This window comes from Solanum stenotomum, chromosome 5 (genome assembly GCF_019186545.1).
Source record: "Solanum stenotomum isolate F172 chromosome 5, ASM1918654v1, whole genome shotgun sequence".
NCBI classification, from domain to species: Eukaryota; Viridiplantae; Streptophyta; class Magnoliopsida; order Solanales; family Solanaceae; genus Solanum; species Solanum stenotomum.
Genome location: NC_064286.1, coordinates 37,788,033 through 37,809,947, shown reverse-complemented (window position 1 = coordinate 37,809,947; position 21,915 = coordinate 37,788,033). Strand labels below are relative to the sequence as shown.

The window sequence follows — 21,915 nt, the reverse complement described above, 5'->3', positions numbered from 1 at the left end:
CATTGAATTAAGTTCGAAATTTGGATTTCCGGTTATTGAATTATCAAAGTAACTTGTTGATTGGCTTATTCTCGTAAGTACCTTCTCAACATGTTTTCATCTTATATTTTTGAATTTTTACGTGAAATCATGAGTGGATAAATACCACAATTGGATTGTGGGATCTATGACGTGAATCAAATTGTAATTCCGTAAAACAAGTGATAGGGGATTTATGTTTGCAAATTATAATATAGCTTTCATTATTAACGTATTATGATGAGTGCACGCATTGCAGTGAGCCTGTATCTATTATTTGTTCGAGAGAAAAGTAATAGTTAGGAAAAAGCTAAATTAACTTGAAGAAATGGTGTCAAAGTTTGAGTTTGAGATAAAAGAACTTTAACACCATTGTAAACGAGGGTAAAACTAGTAATACTCTGGGACCGAGAGGACTTGAGTGAACATTATTTGATTAGACTGAGAAGTATCAAATATATCTAACTCATCTGTATTTTGTAGAGATAAATTGCCTGAAACTCAACTACAGAAGAACATTAGGTGTAACATTTTGGGGAACACAATCCTGGTTTCTTTTAATCATTGAAACAACTTGAGAACTGAAAACTTTGTTAATTGTTAATCTGTATTTTGATTACAAATCTTAGTTACTAGAACATCACAACTAAACCTATTTTACTTTTCGTAATTGTTTCTTTAGGAAATAATAACGACATTTGAGTAAAACGCGACAGTGAAATCATTTATGTAAAGAAATTCTCTGTGGGATCGATCTCAACTCATGTTGAGTTCTATAAATTGACTTCGACCATTTATATCTCTTAATTGAGGTGTAAGTTTGGACATATCAAATTTTGGCACCGCTCTCGGGGAATTTCAATTCATAATTGTTTTACTAGCTTTTATTGAAGTTGTAGTTATATTTCCTAATTTTACATCTTGCTTCTTTGTCTGTGTCTCTTTCTGGTGAGTTTCTACGATGTATGCCAAATACTAGAAGTAAAGGAGCTCCATTGATTCCTTACGATCCAGAACTTTGAAAGACTATTCGAAAAATGGTGAATGCACAAGAACTTGAGGCGCAGAGACAAAGATTTGGATTGGAAGCTGAAACCATTGTAAAAGGTATTCAGCCAAATGTTGTGAATAACCCACCTAGGGCAGTGGACGAAAACATAGCAGTGGATGGAATCATTCCTCCCCATCACCAACCAATAGCTCCAAGGGGTAGAGCACAACCTCCAACTCACATGATGTATGAAGAGGATGGCTTAGACTTGGACGGAGCTGGAGCTACTGGAGCGATGGTGTTACCTGCACTACCTCCAGGTGTTAAATTCACAATCATCAGCACTATGATTCAACTGCTGAATCTGAAAGGTATGTTTAGGGGTGCAACAGGTGATGATGCTAACCAGCATCTGATGAACTTTGTGGCGATCTGTAAATTGAAAGAAATTCCTGGAGTTAGCCAAACAACGATGAGATTGAGGCTGTTTCCATTGTCTCTTACTGGAGAGGCAACAAATTGGTTGAATGAGATGCCTGATGACTCAATCAGGACTTGGACTGAACTGAATGAAGCTTTCCTAGAACGATTCTTTCCTGAATCAAAAGAGCTGCAGATGAAAGATGAGATAAGTGCTGCCCATAAGCAGCTACCAGGAGAAGAGATGCATGACACCTGGTGGAGATTCAACCAAAAGCTGAAGAAGTGTCCTAACCATGGTCTCACTGAGAGACATCTAAACCATGCATTTTATAGATCATTAAATTATGTTACTAAACCTGTTGCTGATGCAGTGTGTAGAGGATCATTTATGTGATGTCAAAGAATAACAGGGCATGGTACACCAGGGATGCTGAAGTAGGAGATCTTGGGTACACTTTTGAACTTTCAGTTGAACAAAGGAAAAGAAAAGAAGAAAGGGATTAGGACATGGCACACATGAGGACCCAAATAAATCTACTTACGAAGCATACTGTCTCAAAGTCTGAAAAAGGTAAATGTTGTGGGACAACCAAATAGGTATGAAGATCAGGATATCAATCTAGATGAGGAGACTAATTACCTGGGAAACCAAGGAGGTTTACAGAATTACAACTCGGGAAACCAGGGTTACAATTTTGGAAATGCAGATCGAAACTACTTAAGGGAAGGACAATATTATAGGCCAACAAACAGAGAGCAAGAAAACTGGCAGAATAGAGATGGGTACAGAAATGATCGCATTGGTGTCTATGTGACCCCAGGAAATAGTGATCGGGCAAGTGGTAGTTCCAGCGGGTCTAAGCTGGAAGACATGTTGGCCAAGGTGCTCCAAAAAGTTGAATCAACTGATGCAGGGGTAAAGGAGATGAAAGGTGATTTCTCCAATATGAGTCAACTGGTAGATTCTCACACCACCTCCATCAAGCAAATTGAGTAGCAGTTGGGGAAACTTTCAGCCTCATTAAATCAGAGGAAGAATGGGTCACTACCAAGTGACACAATCCAAAATCCTAAGAAGGACGGGCATTGCATGGCTATCGCCACCAGGAGTGGTAAGGTTCTAAATGACCCAATTTCTACAGGTACTAAACATGAGCAAGTGTTGGAGCAAGCTGGAAGAGAGGAGGATGAAGCTGAACAAGTAGATGACTTTGAGGATGCTCAACCAATAGCAAAACAAGCAAGAGCAAAAGAAAAAGAGGTCAAGGGAACTATGCCTCTTCAGCAGATACCAAGACCACCTCCTCTTTTCCCTCAAAGGCTTAAAAAGAAAGTCGAAGATGGGAAATTTGTGAAGTTCATCACCATGCTACGACAGCTGTCAGTAAACATCCCATTGGTGGAAGCACTAGAGCAAATGCCAAGATATGCCAAGTTCATGAAGGACTTGGTCACAAAGAAAAAATTTGTAAATATTGATTTAACTGACAATGTTCATCACTACAGTGCTATTGCTACCAGATCTCTAGTACAGAAGAAGGAGGAACCGGGTGCATTCACCATACCGTGCACCATCAGATCAATTGAATTTGTGAAGGCCTTGTGTTACTTAGGGTCCCGTATAAACTTGATGTCGCTGGCCATCTACAAGCAACTTGGATTAGGAGTTCCAAAACCCACAGCCATGAGGTTGATGATGGCATATAAGTCAGTGAATAGACCTGTGGGCATCCTATGTGATGTGCTCGTAAAGGTGGACACATTCATCTTTCCAGCAAACTTCGTGATCTTAGATTGCGAAGTGGATTTTGAGGTTCCCATTATTTTGGGAAGACCATTCCTGGCCACAAGGCGAGCATTGGTAGATGTTGAGCGAGGAGAACTGAAATTCAAACTCAACAAAGAAGAGGTAAAGTTTAATATTTGAAGGTCCATGAAGCAGCCACATGACATGAATGTGGTGTCTGCGATAGAAGTTTTTAACGAAGAAGAAATGGGAGCAATCATTGATGAGAGATTGGCTGTTGAAACCTTAACTGCAGTGCTGATGAATTTTGAAACTGATTTTCGGTCTGACTATGTAGAGACCGTGAATGCTTTTCAGGGTATGGGAGCACACTATTATGCTCCAAAGAAATTGGACTTGAATTTGAAAAATAGGTCAAGTCCTCCAGCAAAACCATCCATTGAGGAGCCACCAGTGCTGGAACTGAAACAGTTACCCAGTCACCTGAGGTATGTATTTTTGGGAGCTAACAACACTTCACCTGTGATTTTGGTTGCAGATTTGAATGATGAACAGGTTCAAGCTGTGATCAAAGTGTTGATAAGGTACAAAAGAGCTATTGGGTAGACCATTGCTGACATCATTGGGATACCTCTGGGAATATGCACCCATAAGATCCAACTTGAGTAGGACTGCAACCCAAGCATTGAACACCAAAGGAGATTAAACCCACCTATACAAGAGGTGGTCAAAAAGGAGATAATCAAGTGGTTAGATGTTGGGGTGGTGTACCCCATTTCTGACAGTCATTGGGTCAGCCCAGTGCAATGTTTGCCCAAAAATGGTGGTATGACTGTTGTTGTGAACGCAAAGAATGAGTTGGTTCCACAGAGGCTAGTCACTGGATGGCGAGTGTGCATGGATTACAGAAAGCTAAACAAGTGGACCTTGAAGGATCACTTCCTGATGCCTTTGTTGGACCAGATGCTTGACAGGTTGGGTGGAAAAGGGTGGTACTTCTTCTTAGATGGATACTCTGGCTACAACCAAATATCAATTGCTCCTGAAGATTTGGAAAAGACTACTTTTACATGACCTTATGACACCTTTGCATTTAAACGCATTCCATTTGGACTATGTAATGCATCAACAACTTTCCAGAGGTGTAAGATGTCTATCTTCTAAGACATGGTGGAGGGCACTCTAGAGGTCTTTGATGCTTATCGTGACCAACAACACTATCCTATGGTATGAGTGTCTACAATCGTCGATAATATAGTAACCCAACCAAGGGTTGGGGTCATGTCCCAAGGGAGAGATTTTGAGAATCAGTAGCCAAGTAGAATTTTGTTTAAATTAGTTGTAGCTAAAAACATTTGCGATAAAATACATTGTAAATTAAAGGGGGTGACACAAAAGTGTCAAATTTCAAAAGGGATTTTGTAACAAGTGATAAAATAACAAAATAAACAAGAAAATCAAGTATGGGGAAGGTTCTTGGGATGTGACCGCAATACAAGTTGAGATAAATCGTTGGGTACATGCCTTCAATAGGAAATTTGCAAGACAATAGTGACTAGGCTAAGCTTTAAATGGAAATAAGTTCCTTGTCGGGCAACTTACCCCGTTTCAAATGCGTTCCTCTCAGACACCCATTTGCCGCATGAAGACCAGCCAACGCCTTACCCCACTCACTCTCTCGAGCTAAATGTTAGGATATGTGACTAGGGCTCACCCTCTCGGGCTAAATCTGATGTCGACCCATTCCTTAGGCCATCAGTCTAGTGGTTTTGGTTTCGCGACCTCCCTCTCGGGCAAGCCGAAAACACATGGGTGGCTTTGTATTTGCAACTACAAACCCTTTAGATTAAACCACAACCACTAGGTGATATCACCATTAAAATACATCTAACCTATCAACAACAAGACCTAACAAGAATATCAACCCATATTTGCTAAATCACACCCCAAGAATGGGTTTTTTAGCCACACATCAAGAAATAAGAAAATATACCTAACATGATAAATAAATCAACTGGGTATAAGAAATTAAACCTTCAATTAAGCTACGGAAGAAGAATAAAGAAGACCCACTTCCAACTTAGGGAAGATGAACTCATTTCTTCAAGTCTCCACAAAACCTTCTCCAAACTTGAGAGAAAAATACAGAAAAATACTATAGACTAATAATAATTTTTTACTCTAAAATTCTTCTCAAAAGACTATAACTCTAACTAGTATTTATAGTTTTCACGAATTGTGATGCGGAGGATCGTTCGGCGACATTAGTCGAGATCGCCGATGAACTCGACGATCCGCCATTTAATCATCTCATCGCCTTCAGTGTCTTGCCTTCAGCATCCTCATATTCTGGATCATTTGGTGGTACAGTACTTCTTTGCGGAACTAATCGGTGACTCGTCGACTGATTCTTTCCTCGCCTTTTGATCCACTTCCTTCAAGGAATTAAGTACTGGAACAAACGGCGGTGCATGTCAATTCGGCGACTCGCCAAGTTGGACTTGACGGTCAGCATACTTTCATTTCTTGTTCTTTTCAGCCCTTTTTACTCCGTTTTGTGCCTAAGTGTCCATGCTTTCAATAAAACTTCAAATACCTGAAACTTAAGCATTTTAATCAGGTATTAAGATAAAACAAGTATTCGAGGACACTATTTCTATTAAAATAAAGCCTTAAATGAGTCCAATTTGTGGGCTCATCAGTCTTCATGGATGACTTTTCAGTGGTAGGTTACACCTTTGATGACTGTTTGCTCAATCTTAGCGGGGCCCTGCAGATATGCGAGGAGGCCAACCTAGTGTTGAACTAGGAGAAGTGTCATTTCATGGTCAAGGAAGGCATAGTCCTTGGTCACAAGGTGTCACAAAAGGATATAGAGGTCGAAAAGGCCAAAATTGAGGTGATTGAAAAGTTGTTTCTACTTATTTATGTGAAGGGTGTTCGAAGTTTCTTAGGACATGCCGGATTTTATAGGCGTTTCATCAAGGACTTCTCAAAAACTACACACCTCATGTGCAAGCTTTTGGAGAAGGAAGTGAAATTCCTTTTTGATAAGGCATGTCTTAGAGCCTTTGAATGCCTGAAGGAGAAGCTGATTTCTGCCCTAGTGATAATTGGCCCAGATTGGGCTGAGCCATTTGAGGTAATGTGTGATGCTAGTGGTATTGCTTTAGGAGTTTTGTTGGGGCAAAAGCGCTACAAGATGTTCCATCCGATTTACTATGCTAGTAAGTCACTAAATGGAGCACAACGAACTAGCTATGGTGTATGCTTTCGAGAAATTCAGAGCTTACTTACTGGGTACTAGAGTGATAGTACATACAGATCATGTAGCTCTGAGGTACCTCATGGAAAAGAAAGATTCCAAGCCAAGGTTAATCGGATGGGTATTACTTCTTCTGGAGTTTGATTTTGAAGTCAAGGTTATGAGAGGTTGTGAGAACCAAGTGGTTGACCACCTGTCTAGATTGGAGGCTAAAAAGAAAGAGGAATATGAACTAGAAATAAATGATGCATTCCCGGATGAATAGGTATTAGCTGCAACTTTTGATCTTATTCCTTGGTTTGCTGATTTTGCTAACTTCCTTGTTAGTGATTTGATGCCTGGGGGGCTGACATTTCATTAGAGGAAGAGGTTCCTGCATGATGTGGGTAAGTATTTTTGGGAAGAACCTTATTTGTACAGGGTGTGTGTTAATAAAATCAACAGGCGATGTATCCCTGAAGCTGAGATGTTGCATATTCTAGAAGCTTGTCACTCCTCTCCGGTAGGTGGTCACCATGGAGGTGCTCGGATAGCCTACAAGATACTTCAGTGTTGGTAATACTGGCCCACAATTCATCAGGATGTGATAGAAATAGTAAGGAGTTGTGATGTGTGCCAGCAGCAAGGAGCCATCTCTCGGCGCCATGAGTTACCCATGACACTTATTCTGGAGGTGGAGCTATTTGATATGCGGGGAGTCGATTTCATGGGCCCATTTGTGAGCTCATATGGGAAGAAGTACATATTAGTGGCAGTGGACTATGTGTCCAAATGGGTTGAGGCAGTTGCTTTGCCTGAGAATGATGGCAAGAGTGTTGCTGGGTTTTTTAAGAAGAATATATTCTCAAGGTTCAGCACACCCAGAGCTATCATCAGTGATGGTGGTTCCCATTTCTACAACAAGGTATTCAGTGCACTTCTCAGCACAAGGTGGCAACTCCTTATCATTCGCAGACTAGTGGTCAATTAGAGGTGTCCAATAGAGAGATTAAAACGATTTTGGTTAAAATAGTGAATGTCAACAGGACAGATTGGGCATAAAAGTTAGATGATGCTCTATGGGCATATCAGACAGCTTTCAATACGCCTATTGGTATGTCTCTATATCATTTGGTGTTTGGAAAGGCATGTCATTTTTTTATTGAGCTCGAGCATAAATCACTCTGGGATTTGAAGAAATTGAACCTTAGTTGGAGTGAAACTGCAAACATGAGGCTGGATCAGATTAATGAGATGGATGAGTTCCATTTGAGAGCGTATGAGAGGTCTGCACTATACAAGGAGAGGATGAAGCTACATTATGATAAGCATATTGAGAAGAGAACCTTCACTCCTGGTGATTTGGTGTTACTTTTCAATTCTAGACTTTGTTTGTTTCCTAGGAAGCTGAGATCCAAATGGTCTGGACCTTTGGGTAACTTAGGTGTTCCAGTCGGGTGTTATTCTGTAACGCCCCGTACGAAACTAGTAAGACCTAGCTAAGGCTTGACTGAATCTATTAGGTTGACCTAGAGCCTCACATGTTAGTTTATGGTTGGAAACATGTTTAGATGATGAAAAATGGCTAGTGAAGTTAGTTTGGTGACTTTAGAGGTCAAACGTCAAGAAACGACCATGACGTCCGGAAACTAGACTTTGGTGCTAGTGTCTTATCGTGGTGTTTGGTGTGTTGTTTGAGGTCTAAAACCCATAGGAGTGACTCTTAGTCATATATGGACATGTTTAGGGTCCAAACGATCGGGTACGACCCCCCAAGGACCACCCAAGGGGTCCTTGAGGAGGACCCAACCTTTGGCCAAAAGCTGTCAAAAAAACAGCTTGACCTACGAAGGGCAGTGACGGGCCGTCACTTGACCTACGCCCCGTAGGTAGGTCTCGTGGGTTGAGACTTAGTCTCCCCACCAAGAACTCCCCCAATCCCCCTCTCTGAACCAAATGACGAGAGCACAGCACGGGCCGGAACTCCACTTACGGTCTGTAAGTGGGTGGCCGTATTGCTGCCAATTTCCAGCCTTCTAGTGTTAAGTCGATGATTAGGGATTAAGTTAGTTAATTGACTAAGGGCTTAAGGGGTTGTTTAGCTAGTTGATTACTCACATTTATAAGCAAGCAATACCTTAAGCTAAGTCATGAATTCATTTAGAACCAAGACCCTCAAAACAGTCCCCTAACAAGACTTTTTAGTTTTAAGTTAGGAGTGAGGGTCAACTTTAGATGGTCATATCTCATAGCTCAAAAGGAATTAGGTGGACAAATACCTATCCAATGAAAGGTCTATGAGTCCTCTTTCCAACGCCACCGAGTTTGCCCTATTCCGATCTTGGAGTAAAAAGTTATTCCCAAAATAGTGAAGCACTGTCAGAACTACAAAGGCCAAATGACGGTCCGTGACTCCACCTACGGTCCGTAGGTGGAGGGCGTAGATGCTGCCAGTTTTATGAAGTTTTTAGTTAAGAAGGGGGTTAATGTTTTAATTAGTTATTAAGTATGGGTTAAGGGAGGTCGGTTAGATGGTTAATTAATGGACTATATAAGCTTATAGGACCCTAAACTAATCCATTAATTCACCACAAGTCAAGACCCCAAAACATAACCCAATTCTTTTCCCTCCCAAAATTCTCTCTCAAAACTCTCTCAACTCAAGACTCCATTGAAGAACTTGGAAGGAGCTTAGCAAGGGCTTGTAGATGGGAGGTTTCACATGAAATTCATAGGGTTTAACTAAGGTATGGTTGCGCTTCACCCTTGGGATCCCTTTCCCCAAGAGGTCCTTGCAAAGATGGTTTTCTAAGTCCCCCAAATTGTAGATTTCAATCCAAATTCGTGGGTATCTTTCTAAAGTCGATTCCATTGATCTATAATGGTTATTTATGATTATATATGAATGTTTGTGGATGAATTCATGTAACACTTATGGTTTTTGAACAATTCCCCACAAGACCCATGATTTCCCCTTCTTCCTCCAATTCTAACCCTAGTTTGTGTTAGATATTAATTGAAGGCTATGAATTGAATGTAATGTTATGTATTTCATGTGTTGTATGATGATATTATCCTAAACTATGTATGATTACTATGTAATTAGGGTTAAGTCTTGAATGGGGCCTTCAAGGCTATGAGGAGATGATATCAATGTGATTCTTTATGTATTGTTGAATGTACTTGCTTAATTCATGTATGATGAAGTTGGATGATGGTTCCCTCTTCCCTCTAACCCTAGTTGGTAATTGAGCATGTTATGATGAGATGCAATGCAAGTATGAATGTTGTGAGATGTTGGTATTATTGTTGTTATGTTGAATTGAAGGTAATTCTTATTAACACAATATGAACATGCTATGAGTAAAGGTGTTTTATGTGAAAGGCTTTCTCACATATGTACACACACATATGAATGAATGAAGCTATTTACTAATGTAATGAATGTGAGTCTCTTGAAAGGTTTCCTCAATTGTACTCTAAACTAGTCTATGTTATGCATGGTATGATGATGTGAAAGGTCATTCTCACATGATGAAGGTTCTTGATGAAAGGTGAATTACTTACATTGTAATGATGCTATACCTAATGTGTTGTTGTGGTGTTGATGACCTAGTTTCCTCATCCTTAACCCTCTACACTTGAATTAGCTATGAAACATGTATGTATGTTATGGTATGATTGTTATATGATTGAAAGGTAGTTCTCATGATTATAATGTAATGTAAAGTGAAAGGTTTACTCATTTGCTAAGTGTTTCTAAGGTGAAAGGATTGTTACTCAGTTATGAACACATATGAGCTATTATGGTAAGATGTCTACATAAGAGTCTAGTAAAGGCTAATGTGAACTTATGTGATGACTAAAGATGATTACAAAAGGGAATTAGATGCTTAGCACCGAAAGGGCATGTAAATGAGATGGGGGTCACACGTTTAGTAAGTTTGGCTTCCCACATGGGTTTCCTCACGTTTAGCAAGTCTGGATTACCCACGATATGTGTTGTCTCATGAGATGGAAATCCCCACGTTTAGTAAGTTAGGGTTTCTAGAAGCAATCTCCTTGACCCTTAACTATGTGCCCACATAGGACTCTAGCTTAGTGGATCCACCTAGATAGCTATGTATGAATGGTTACACCTTAGGCAAGTGTTAACCCTCTCTTTTTGGTGTGGGAGTAGAACACCGGATTCCATGTAGCTCTCATGGTCTATGTCGGTTATTACAATATTTCCCTAATGTAAAAGTAAATGATGGTATGAAAGGTGTGAACTCTTACTAGGGCTTTCTTAAGGGTTTCTACATAGTGTAAGGGAGGGTATGGGACTTCTCTTGCACATTGCACTTGTGGGATCCTAAGGGGTGGTTGTAGTAGTGTTTCTCTTATGATTATGATGATTATGACTTATGTATGTTGAAGCTATGTTGTGTATGATCATTATGAAGATGGTTTACCTATGATATGGACTATTTGAATTATGACTAAGATGTATGATATGAACTAATGTTTGTGAATGTCACCTTTACTATGTATATGACCAATGGATAAGACTAATGTATGATAAGTATGAGTATGGTGATCCAAAGGTAATACTTAGTGTAGGTAGGACTATGGACCCTACCTATGCATTGCACAAGTAGAACCTAGGGTTACTTATGTTGTTATTATGTTATGATGTAATGGTCTTAATGATTGAATATGCATGAGTAGTATGTCTTGTAATGAGTAATATTGTATTAAGATTATGTTTAGAGACTATGCTTATGGTGATGTTATTATCTTTTGTGCTTTGATGAACTATATGTGAATTGCTTGTGACTTGTGATTCTCCAACTCTTTCAAGAACATGTTCAAGAGTGCATAAAGCATGGTTTCAATTAAATGTCCCTTTTATGCATGTTTTAATGGTTTTACTTGCATGGCTTCCAACCTTAGTACGTGTGTTGTACTAACCCATATTTCTTCTACATTTTTACAAAGTGTAGGGTTTGGTGATGTGATGTCTAATGCATGGAAGTTAGGTTTCTAAGGAGCTTGGGAATGAAGACTTGGGGAGTCCTCATAGTTTCGAGGATGAACCTACCTCGTACTCTTCTGTCATTATGTCTTTATGTTTTATGTTTTTAGACTTGTGTAAGGGTCGTGTCCCTAGTAATTATTATGTAAGGGTCGTGTCCCTAAGTTTTTATGAAAGAGTTCTTATTCTAAATGTTATAGATGATTTGAGACATAGTGTCATAGACTCTCTCTTATTTTATGAAGACTTCGATTGTAAAGAAAAGTTTTAAATTTTCCGCTATTTTCATATGCTTTAATGTTCATGATATGCTAAGGTCTTGTATAAGACCTCCGAGAGGTCAAGTACGTCGTGTTACGACTAGGGGATGATCTCGGGTCGTTACAAACTCAACTTGAGAATGAAAAGGGTGAGAGGTTTAAGGCCAATGGTTAACGAATCAAGGCATAATTGGTGTTCCAGAAGATGTGAAGATTGTGGAGGAATGTAAACTTGATGAAGTCTTAATCAAGTAACTTGCGTCGCGCCACGATGTTAAATTGTGCGCTGCTTGGGAGGCAACCCAAGATTGTTAAATGTAATAGGTAGGTTTATTTTTATCATTTTTCTTTGTTTTTATAGAGTCACTGTGTGTTGATATGTGCAGGAGAGACTGGGGTTGAGAATTGCAGGAACTGAGTGCAGACAACTTTTCACGAGTAGCCTCATGGGCCGTAGTGTCCTTCACGGGCAACTTAACGGCCCACCAATCTCAGTACTAACCTAAGGGAGCTACTGGAAATTGCAAGAAAAAGGTTCACAGAAGGATTCAAAGTCCGTAGAGATTTGTACGGACTGTCTAGCTTCTCGTGAACCACATATAAGTACTTTGCCTTCAAGTCATGATCACGGGTGTGTCAATGGACGATGATGCCTTTCACGGGAAACTTCACGGTCCGTTATCCACAACCCAGTATTGCCAGTAAACCAACCCGACTCGTGCGTTCAACAAAACTGAAATTAAAATGTATATGTGATTCCTAAGCGCCAAACGTCAAGGTTTTCCTCTTATTTTCTCTTCTATAACGGTTCTTAAAGAGTTAAAAACAGTTCCTTTCATCCTAAAGTTCTAAATATCACCAAGAATCAAAACCCTAGTCCTGTTATTTGCCAAGGCTCTAACATCAAGGTCATCTTCTATTTTTGGGGGATAAGTTTGATCCCATTCAAAGTAAGTTTACTATTTACTTGTTATAAGCATGAACTTATCAATCAACAAGTTAAAACTACCTTGATTGTGTCGAATTTGAGCATTATTATTGATGAATGATCATTGGTGATTCCTAATTATTTTGGGTTAGTTTGAATTGCATAAATTTGATTGTTCTTGGATGTGGGTATGATCACAGTAGGTCGTAATTGTGTTTGTCTAAATTGGTTGTGATCTTATGTGGGTTAGTTGAATTTATGAAGAAAAGTGATGATGTGTGGGTATGTGTTTAGTTGAATAAGTATTATGTTAAGTTGCCTTGTGTTTGATAGATATTAGTATGCATTGGGTAACACTGATGATTTGTGTGTGGGTATGACAAGGGCATGTGCGTATTGAATTACTATTGTTCCTGTTGGCATTGTGCTTGTTGAAATTCTGTAGTGTTAGTAGCCGCGTTGTGATCCTGTGTAAAAATGGGGGTTTGGTACTGTCAACCTACACTATAGTGAAGTTGGGGGAGATAATGATTGGATTAATGGTCAAGTGTAAGATCACGAGAGGCTTCACGGACCGTGGAAGCCACCACGAGCCGTGAAACAACTCGTGGACCACACTTGAATTCCATCCACCCAGTAGATAGGTTCACAATCATTATCAAGGACCATGGTTCACTCCAAGGGTCGTGCAACCATTTGTGAACAATACTTGGTCAACCCACTGTTGCACACTGATTCTGTAGTAAATCCACGAGAGGTTTTACGGACCGTGGTACCTACCACGGCTCGTGTGAACCCCCGTGTAGTTTCTGGCGTGGGGCGCTAGCCCTTGAACTACTGAAGGTGGTTTGGGGCGCACTGAGTGGAGCGGTGCGCCAGGCCCCAAACTACAGAACACTAATTGGGGAGAACTGAGTGGTACGGCGCCCCATGCCCCTGCCCAGATTTCGACGAATTTTCTTAATTCAATTTCATGTCTAACTCCTCTAGAATCAAACTATTCCCCTAAAACTCCTATGGATTCATAGACCCAACATAATTACAATGAAACTCACTCTAAATTACTAAAGAAAAATACTCAAACACAAGATCCTCATCGCAAGAACTCAACAAAACCTCATACTTAAAGAATAGATCACAAACTTCAAGAACTCATCAAGAATTCATCAAGAACTCAAATATACTCAATCTTATGGATGAAATTCGAATATGTAAAATCATGATTGGTGTGTGGTTGAATGAACCCAACAAAATAAAAAGTTACATACCTCGATTTGGCAAAACAAATCCTCAATTCGCAAGAGATCTTGTTTGTTTCTTCCTTCTCTCCTCTTTTCCTCTACTTGAACCCCTCTCAAAACCCTAGCCGTAAATTAGGATTGTAAAACTGACCCAAATCAGATTCGACCCCAAAATATTACTAAAAATCATTTTGAATCTGATGGGTAAGGAAAAGACCAAAGTACCCCTCACTAATTCGGGTAACTTTCCTTAACTGGACAGGCCGATTTCAAACTGGCATATCTCCTTCATACGAGCTTGAAATTTAATAAACTTTGTGGCATTAGAAAGAGAATTCTAAGACCTTTTATTTGATATCTCATGGGCCACGTAACTAATTCTTTATTGAAAGTTATGGTCGTTTGAAGTTCACCCAAAACTCACAACTTTAGCATAACTTGTAAATATTCATATTTGGCTCTTTCCAAATTAATTCTTTATAAATTTAGCTCTTTCTAAGGCGGATGTTACAATATCTCCCCCTTGGGAACATTCGTCCTCGAATGAGATCACTCCAAGTATACTAGGGGTGGCAACATCTGACACCCAGCTCAAACATACAACATGCAATTTAACACACCATTTCAACTTAAAAAGTACCAAGAAAAGAATTAGTACCTTGATTGGGAATTTCTCCTAGCTCAATGAGATGTGGGTAAATTTTATTCATATCCTCCTCAACCTCCCAAGTAGCTTCCTCAACAAACTGGTTCCTCTATAAAACCTTGACTGATGCAACCTCCTTGGTTCTCAACTTGAAACTTGACGATCAAGTATCTCAATGGGAATCTCCTCATAAGATAGGTTGTCCTTAATACCAATATTTACAGTCAATATTATAAGTGAAGGATCCCTCATACACTTCTTCAACATAGAAATATGAAACACCGGATGGATTGTTGCTAACTCTGACGGTAGCTCCAACTTGTAGGTTACATTGTCAATCCTCTTGGATATCCTGTAAGGACCAATATACCGGGGACTAAGCTTCCCCTACTTGCCAAACCTCATAACACACTTCATGGGTGAAACCTTCAAATAAACCCAATCGTCCATCTCAAACTCCAAGTCTCTTCTCCTTCCATCTGTATGGGATTTCTAACGACTCTACGTTGTTTTTAACCCTTCTTGAATAATTTTAACTTTATCCATAGCTTGATGAACCAAGTCTGGTCCTATCAACCCAGCCTCACCAACCTCAAACCATCTAATAGGAGATCTATATCTTCTCCCATAAAGAGCCTCATAGGGAGCCATTTGGATGCTAGAGTGATAGCTATTGTTGTAAGCGAACTCTATTAGAGGTAAGTGATCATCCCAACTACCCTTGAAATCAATCACAAAAGTATGAATCGTACGGTCTGCTTGACCATTAATCTAAGGATGAAAAGCAGTACTCAAATTTATCTTTGAACCCAAACCTTTCTAGAAAGACTTCCAAAATTGTGTGGTGAATTGCACACCTCTATCTGAAATGATAGACACCAAAACTCCATGAAGTCTGAATATCTCTTGAATATGTAACTTGGCATAATCCTCTGCTATAAATGTAGTCTTTACTAGTAAGAAATGGGATGATTTAGTCATTCGATCTACAATCACCCAAATCAAATGATGCTGCCTCTAGTGCCATCTGTAATGAAATCCATATTCATCATCTCCCATTTCCATTCCGGAAGATCTATGTTCTGAGCCATACCACCGGGCCTCTGGTGCTCTACCTTGACTTGTTGGAAATTCGAGCACTTAGCAACAAACTTTGCAATACACTTCTTCATACTACTCCACCAATAGACTTCTCTCAAGTCACAATATATCTTTGTGGAGCCTGGATGGATAGAATATCTGGAGCTATGAGCTTCCTCCATGATCCTCTCTTGGATTTCATCCACATTTGGTATACACAATCTACCTTGATACCTCAATACACCATCTCCCCCTTGTTCAAAAGACATCACTTTCTGTTTATGAACATTTGCCTTTAATTCAAGCAAAATAGGTACTTGGTCTTGTTTTTCTTTCACTTCAAACACTAATGATGATTCAACCCCATTCACCACCACGACTCCTCCTTCATTGGAATCTATTAACCGGACTCCTAATCATACAAATCTATGCACATCTCTTGCTAAATCTTTCTTGTCTGCCTCAACATAGGAAGTACTACCCATAGATAACCTGCTTAAAGCATCCGCAACAACATTTGCCTTACGTGGGTGATAAAAAATACTCATGTCATAATCCTTGAGTAACTCCAACCACCTTCTCTGTTTGAGATTAAGCTCTTTCATACTGAATACATACTAAAGACTCTTGTGATCAATGAACACATCCACATGAACACCATAAAGATAGTGACGTCATATTTTCTAAGCGAACATTACATCAGCTAACTCTAGATCATGGGTTAGGTAGTTCCTTTCATGAATCTTAAGCTTTCTGGAGGCATAAGTTATAACTTTGTCATTCTGCATCAATACACAACCCAGTCCAACTCGGGACGCATCACAATATACAACAAAACCTTGCGTACCTTCTAGTAAGGTCAACACTGGGTCAGTAGTCAACCTAGTTTTCAATTCCTGAAAGTTTTTCTCACAAGCTTCTGACCATTGAAACTTAACTGTTGTTTAGTTAACTTAGTCAATGGGGATTAAATAGATGAGAATCCCTAGACAAACCTCCTATAATATCCAACCAATCCCAAGAAACTTCTAATATCAGTTGGAGATGTGGGTCTAGGCCAATACTGCACTACCTCAATCTTCTAAGTGTCAACTCGAATCCCATCACCAGAAACAATGCGGCCTAAGAATTCCATAGGCTCAAGCCAAATTTCACACTTAGAGAATTTAGCATACAACTCTGTATCCCTGAGAGTTTGAAGAACTACTCTGAGGTGACTAGCATGATCCTCCTCATTCCTCGGATAAATCAGAATGTCATCGATGAATACGATAACAAACATATCTAGATAAGGCTTAAACACTCTGTTCATAAGATCCATGAACGTTGAAGGAGCATTAGTTAAACTAAAAGACATGACTATGAATTCATAATGACCATATCGGGTCCTGAATGGAGTCTTTGGAATATCGCTTTCTCTTAGTCTCAATTGATGATAGCCAGATCTGATGTCTATCTTAGAAAAACAGGCGGCACCCCGAAGTTGATAGAAAAGATCATCAATCCTCAGAAGGGGATACTTATTCTTGATAGTAACCATGTTCAATTAGCAGTAATCAATACACATCCAAAGAGAATCAACTTTTTTTCTCACAAATAAGATCGGAGCGCCCCAACGTGAAACACTTGGTCGAATGAAACCCTTCTCAATAAGGTCCTTCAATTGCTCTTTTAACTCTTTCAACTTAGTTGGAGTCATTCTATATGGCGGAATAGAGATAGGACGAGTATCAGGAAGAATATATATACCTAAGTCTATTTCTCTCGTAGGAGGGACTCCGGAAATATCATCTAAAATGACCTCTGGAAACTCATTCACTACTGGAACTGACTGAATAGGTGGTGTCTCAATACTAGAGTCATTAACTCAGACTAAGTGATAGATGCACCCCTTGGAAACTAACTTCCTCGCCTTAAGGTACAAAATAAAACAACCCTTAGGCACTGCTGAACGACTCATCCACTCTATAACTGGCTCATTAGGAAACTTGAACTTAACTACTCGAGTTCTATAATCAACTGAGGCATAACAGGCATGAAGCTAGTCCATACCTAGAATAACATCTAAGTCCACCATATCTAGCTCAACTAAGTTAACCATGGCGTCCTTATGATTGACAGAAATGGTACAATCACGATAAACTCTCTCAACTATAATAGACTCACCAACATGTGTAGAAACACTGAAGGGCTCAAGAAGTTTCTCAGGAAGGATATCAAAATTCATAGCAACATAAGGAGTCTTAAAATATAGACACACACCTAGATCTATCAATGAATAAACATCAAAAGTAAAGACTTTGATCATACCAGTGACAATATCAAGTGAATTATCTTGCTCTTGGCAATTGGTAATAGCATACAGAAGGTTTGCTCCTCCGCATGTTCCTGAAGTAGCTCCTCTAAGTGTAGCTTTGTCTGGTGGAGCCGGTGAAGAAGATTGGGCTCTATTACCCCCATTACCACCTCAATTGCTCTTTTAACTCTTTCAACTTAGTTGGAGCCATTCTATATGGCGGAATAGAGATAGGACGAGTATCAGGAAGAATATATATACCTAAGTCTATTTCTCTCGTAGGAGGGACTCCGAAAATATCATCTAAAATGACCTCTGGAAACTCATTCACTACTGGAACTGACTGAATAGGTGGTGTCTCAATACTAGAGTCATTAACTCGGACTAAGTGATAGATGCACCCCTTGGAAACTAACTTCCCCGCCTTAAGGTACAAAATAAAACAACCCTTAGGCACTGTTGAACGACTCATCCACTCTATAACTGGCTCATTAGGAAACTTGAACTTAACTACTCGAGTTCTATAATCAACTGAGGCATAACAGGCATGAAGCTAGTCCATACCTAGAATAACATCCAAGTCCACCATATCTAGCTCAACTAAGTTAATCATGGCGTCTTTGTGATTGACAGAAATGGTAAAATCACGATAAACTCTCAACTATAATAGACTCACCAACATGTGTAGAAACACTGAAGGGCTCAAGAAGTTTCTCAGGAAGGATATCGAAATTCATAGCAACATAAAGAGTCTTAAAATATAGACACACACCTAGATCTATCAATGAATAAACATCAAAAGTAAAGACTTTGATCATACCAGTGACAATATCAAGTGAATTATCTTGCTCTTGGCGATTGGTAATAGCATACAGAAGGTTTGCTCCTCCGTCTGTTCCTGAAGTAGCTCCTCTAAGTGTAGCTTTGTCTTGTGGAGCCGGTGAAGAAGATTGGGCTCTATTGCCCCCATTACCACCTCCTTGCATGTTCTTTGGGCACTCTCTCATGAAGTGGCCATTCTGACCACACTTGCAGCAACCAGTGGAGCAATCATGACAGTTTATAGGTGGTTCCTACCACACTTAGCACATGCAGGAGTCCCATTACCTCCTTGTACCACACTACCTTGAGACTATGCAGGTCTAGCTCTAAAATTCTGAGAATTCTGATTCCTAAACTCACCTATGTTCCTTGGTGCAGGTGCACTAGCAAATGATGGAGCAGGTCCATTTTGCTTTTGTTGAAAAGATGACTAGTTCGCATTACTCTTCTACTGCCCGGACTCATTTCATGTTGTCTTAGCCTTCTTGTTCCGGAACTCTTCACTATCTCTTAGCTTATCTTCATTAACCTGCTGCACATGGATCATAAGTCTTGCTATGTCCATGTCCCATATCAACATCCCAACCTTACCGTCTTTGATTGACAGATGAGACATCCCAGAAACAAAAAAACTTATTATGCTCCTAATATTAGCAACCATCTCCATAGCATAGTGGTAAAGTTGGGTAAACTTAAGGTTTTACTCATGCACACTCATGGATTCCTGCTTAAGAGTTAGAAATTCTCTTACATTTGCCTCTCTTAGTTCATGGGGAAAGAAACTCCCCATGATGGCTTCTTCGAACATAGCCCAACTCACAATTGGTGCACCATCAGCTCTACTCTTCTTCCATTGATCGTAGCATACTCTAGCAACACCTGTCAGTTGGTATGCAGCTAGTTCCATTCGCTCAGCATCAACAACATGCATTACCTCAAAAAAAATTTGCAACTCTTCCATAAAGTTTTTCAGATCCTCAGTGACACTTGAACTGGTGAAATCTGGAGGATTCATCCTTAAGAACTCACGGATTCTAGATGTATCAGCCACATCCTACCAATTCCCTCTTTGTTGCGCAGCTTGGTTGGTCACAACTTGACTCAGCATCTAGATAGCATCCCGAAACTCAGCATTAGTGACCTCTCCTGGGGTTTGCACTTCTGGTGCATTGGGGACCCCTTGATCTTGTGGATCAACCTTTTGTCCTAGCAGAACAACCTCATATAGCTCTTCGTGGAGGCATGATCTAAAAGATACGTGCAAGCATGAATTAGAAAGAAACTTTATAGAGTTGAAATCTATCGCACGAAAAGAGTATGAAAGAAGTGAGATAGATCCTAAATGTCACAGCCTCCTAACTATAGATGTGGTACGCTTCACACCGATAACTAGGACTCCATTGACACTGCTTCATAGACACCCTAGGACTCTTGAACTCTATGCTCTGATAATAAGTTTGTCACACCCCGAGCCTACACCCTGAACGTGGCCGTCACTCGAGAACCATGGATGGCCCCAAGCAAATCCTTGGTCTGGCTCAACTCTCAATGGAAGACTTACTCAACATAGAATAAACTCAAAAGATAAACTTTACTCAACTGTCTCAAAAGTAAACTCAGAATATTTTAGATATAAAACATTTACTAGCCAAAGAGGCGACTCAAAGTCTAGAACATTAACATCTGAAAATGAATAGACTCATGAACTACTGTCTATCTATCTATGAAGCCTCTAGTACTATGAGGTATGTCGGGACAGGACCCCCAATCATTCTAACAAAACTTAAATAACATGATAGAAATAACTGAGGGATCCTCTATAAGCAAGGAGGCTCACCAAACAAATTTGGAACTCGACCGGATCAATGAAGCATTGGTTAATGATCCTGGTTATCTGTATCCGCATCATAAAATATGCAGGCCAAATGGTGTTAGTACATGGAATGTACGAGCATGTAAGGGGAAATCTAAAACATGACTTAAGCTTGAAACTGAAGAAAAACTTACTTCGTCTCAACTCAACCTCAACTCAAGAAATGATTTTTAAAATAGTAGATGACAACTCAATGTATTAAAAAATACAATAATAACTCAGTTTGTATGTAAAGATACAAAATAACTATGTTTGGAAGATTCTCTAACTGATAACCATTATTATGAGCTATGTGATGATACAACATCTCGTCCACACTGCGAGAACTGTCTTATACCTTGCCGGGGTATAGAACGCATCAACTAAGTGGATCCACTAAGCTATGCTTAAAAAGCAATAAGGAATCATCTAAAAAGTATGACCCTTTCTACCCACATTGGCTACATGGTTTATGAGGACTTTGAGTTATCTGAACTCGTCCCCAAATGGGTGCTCAATACTACTCCCAAAATATGACTTAGCTCATATGTTTAAAAATGTTTCCTCATCCTCAACTTTGAGATTATTACTCAAAATATTTCTCTGAAAAGAAATAGTACCTATAACTCCTCATAAACTCCTTCGGAAATCGGTGTTTCCGCTCATTTTAAATGTAAAAACATTTATTCTTGGGAATACTTACTTCCCATATATTCATTTTAAAAAAATAAAAATCAACTTTACTCTTCCTCATATCAAGTACTCAAGTCTTTAAAATAAGTTTTAAAGGTTGTAAAAGACTTCTCAAAAAAACTCAAAAGAACTCTCAAGAATTTACTCTTAACACTACCTTAAATTTAAATTATGAATTCAAGGGTTATGATTCATGTTATGAATGATCTCTTGATGTTTAGATTAAGTTTAGAGTATTTAGAATCAATAGGGACTGAAGGTAAACTTTAAAAGAACTCAGACGGAAAGAAGGTCAGAAGGGTAGAAGACCTGGCGACCCTGGCGCACTGGTGTAACGACCCGAGAGCACCCCCTAGTCGTTACCGGCGTATTCGACCTCAAAGAGGTCTTATACAAGCCCTTAGCCTTCATCATAGCATGTATCATAGAATAAAATTACGGAAAATTTAAAACTTTTACTTTGGAAGTTCAACTTCACTTCATATATGGAAATAGAATCTAACTTCGTCACAATGTACCATCTAGACATAGAAGTATCGAAAATGGGACTTAGCCCTTACATCAATTAGAAGCCTAGAATAGGAAAGTACAACAATGTCTTTTAACATAATCAAAAGACTAAACACAGAAGCTAGATCATATGGTCTCGTCCTCGGA

General features: G+C 39.5%; 2 protein-coding genes across 2 annotated transcripts; both read left to right on the top strand.

Moving 5' to 3' along the window:
• The first annotated feature begins 1,825 nt into the window (after nucleotides 1-1,825).
• Nucleotides 1,826-3,359, top strand: LOC125863915 (uncharacterized). Its single transcript, XM_049543886.1, has 3 exons — nucleotides 1,826-1,881; nucleotides 2,030-2,364; nucleotides 2,449-3,359. Exons 1-3 carry the CDS (start codon nucleotides 1,826-1,828, stop codon nucleotides 3,357-3,359), a joined length of 1,302 nt encoding a protein of 433 aa, XP_049399843.1.
• Nucleotides 3,360-6,003: 2,644 nt separating this feature from the next.
• LOC125863914 (uncharacterized) lies at nucleotides 6,004-7,926 on the top strand. Its single transcript, XM_049543885.1, has 4 exons — nucleotides 6,004-6,479; nucleotides 6,889-6,946; nucleotides 7,025-7,348; nucleotides 7,516-7,926. Exons 1-4 carry the CDS (start codon nucleotides 6,004-6,006, stop codon nucleotides 7,924-7,926), a joined length of 1,269 nt encoding a protein of 422 aa, XP_049399842.1.
• The last annotated feature ends 13,989 nt before the right edge of the window (nucleotides 7,927-21,915 follow it).

Coding starts and splice junctions, on each gene's coding strand:
- LOC125863915 (XM_049543886.1), top strand. CDS start 1,826: ATGTCAAAGAATAACAGGGCATGGTACACCAGGGATGCTGAAGTAGGA. Junction 1,882..2,029: donor GCTGAAGTAGGAGATCTTGG/GTACACTTTTGA, acceptor ACAACCAAATAG/GTATGAAGATCAGGATATCA. Junction 2,365..2,448: donor AGGGGTAAAGGAGATGAAAG/GTGATTTCTCCA, acceptor GGAAACTTTCAG/CCTCATTAAATCAGAGGAAG.
- LOC125863914 (XM_049543885.1), top strand. CDS start 6,004: ATGGTCAAGGAAGGCATAGTCCTTGGTCACAAGGTGTCACAAAAGGAT. Junction 6,480..6,888: donor ATTCAGAGCTTACTTACTGG/GTACTAGAGTGA, acceptor TAAAATCAACAG/GCGATGTATCCCTGAAGCTG. Junction 7,349..7,515: donor GTTCCCATTTCTACAACAAG/GTATTCAGTGCA, acceptor TGGGCATATCAG/ACAGCTTTCAATACGCCTAT.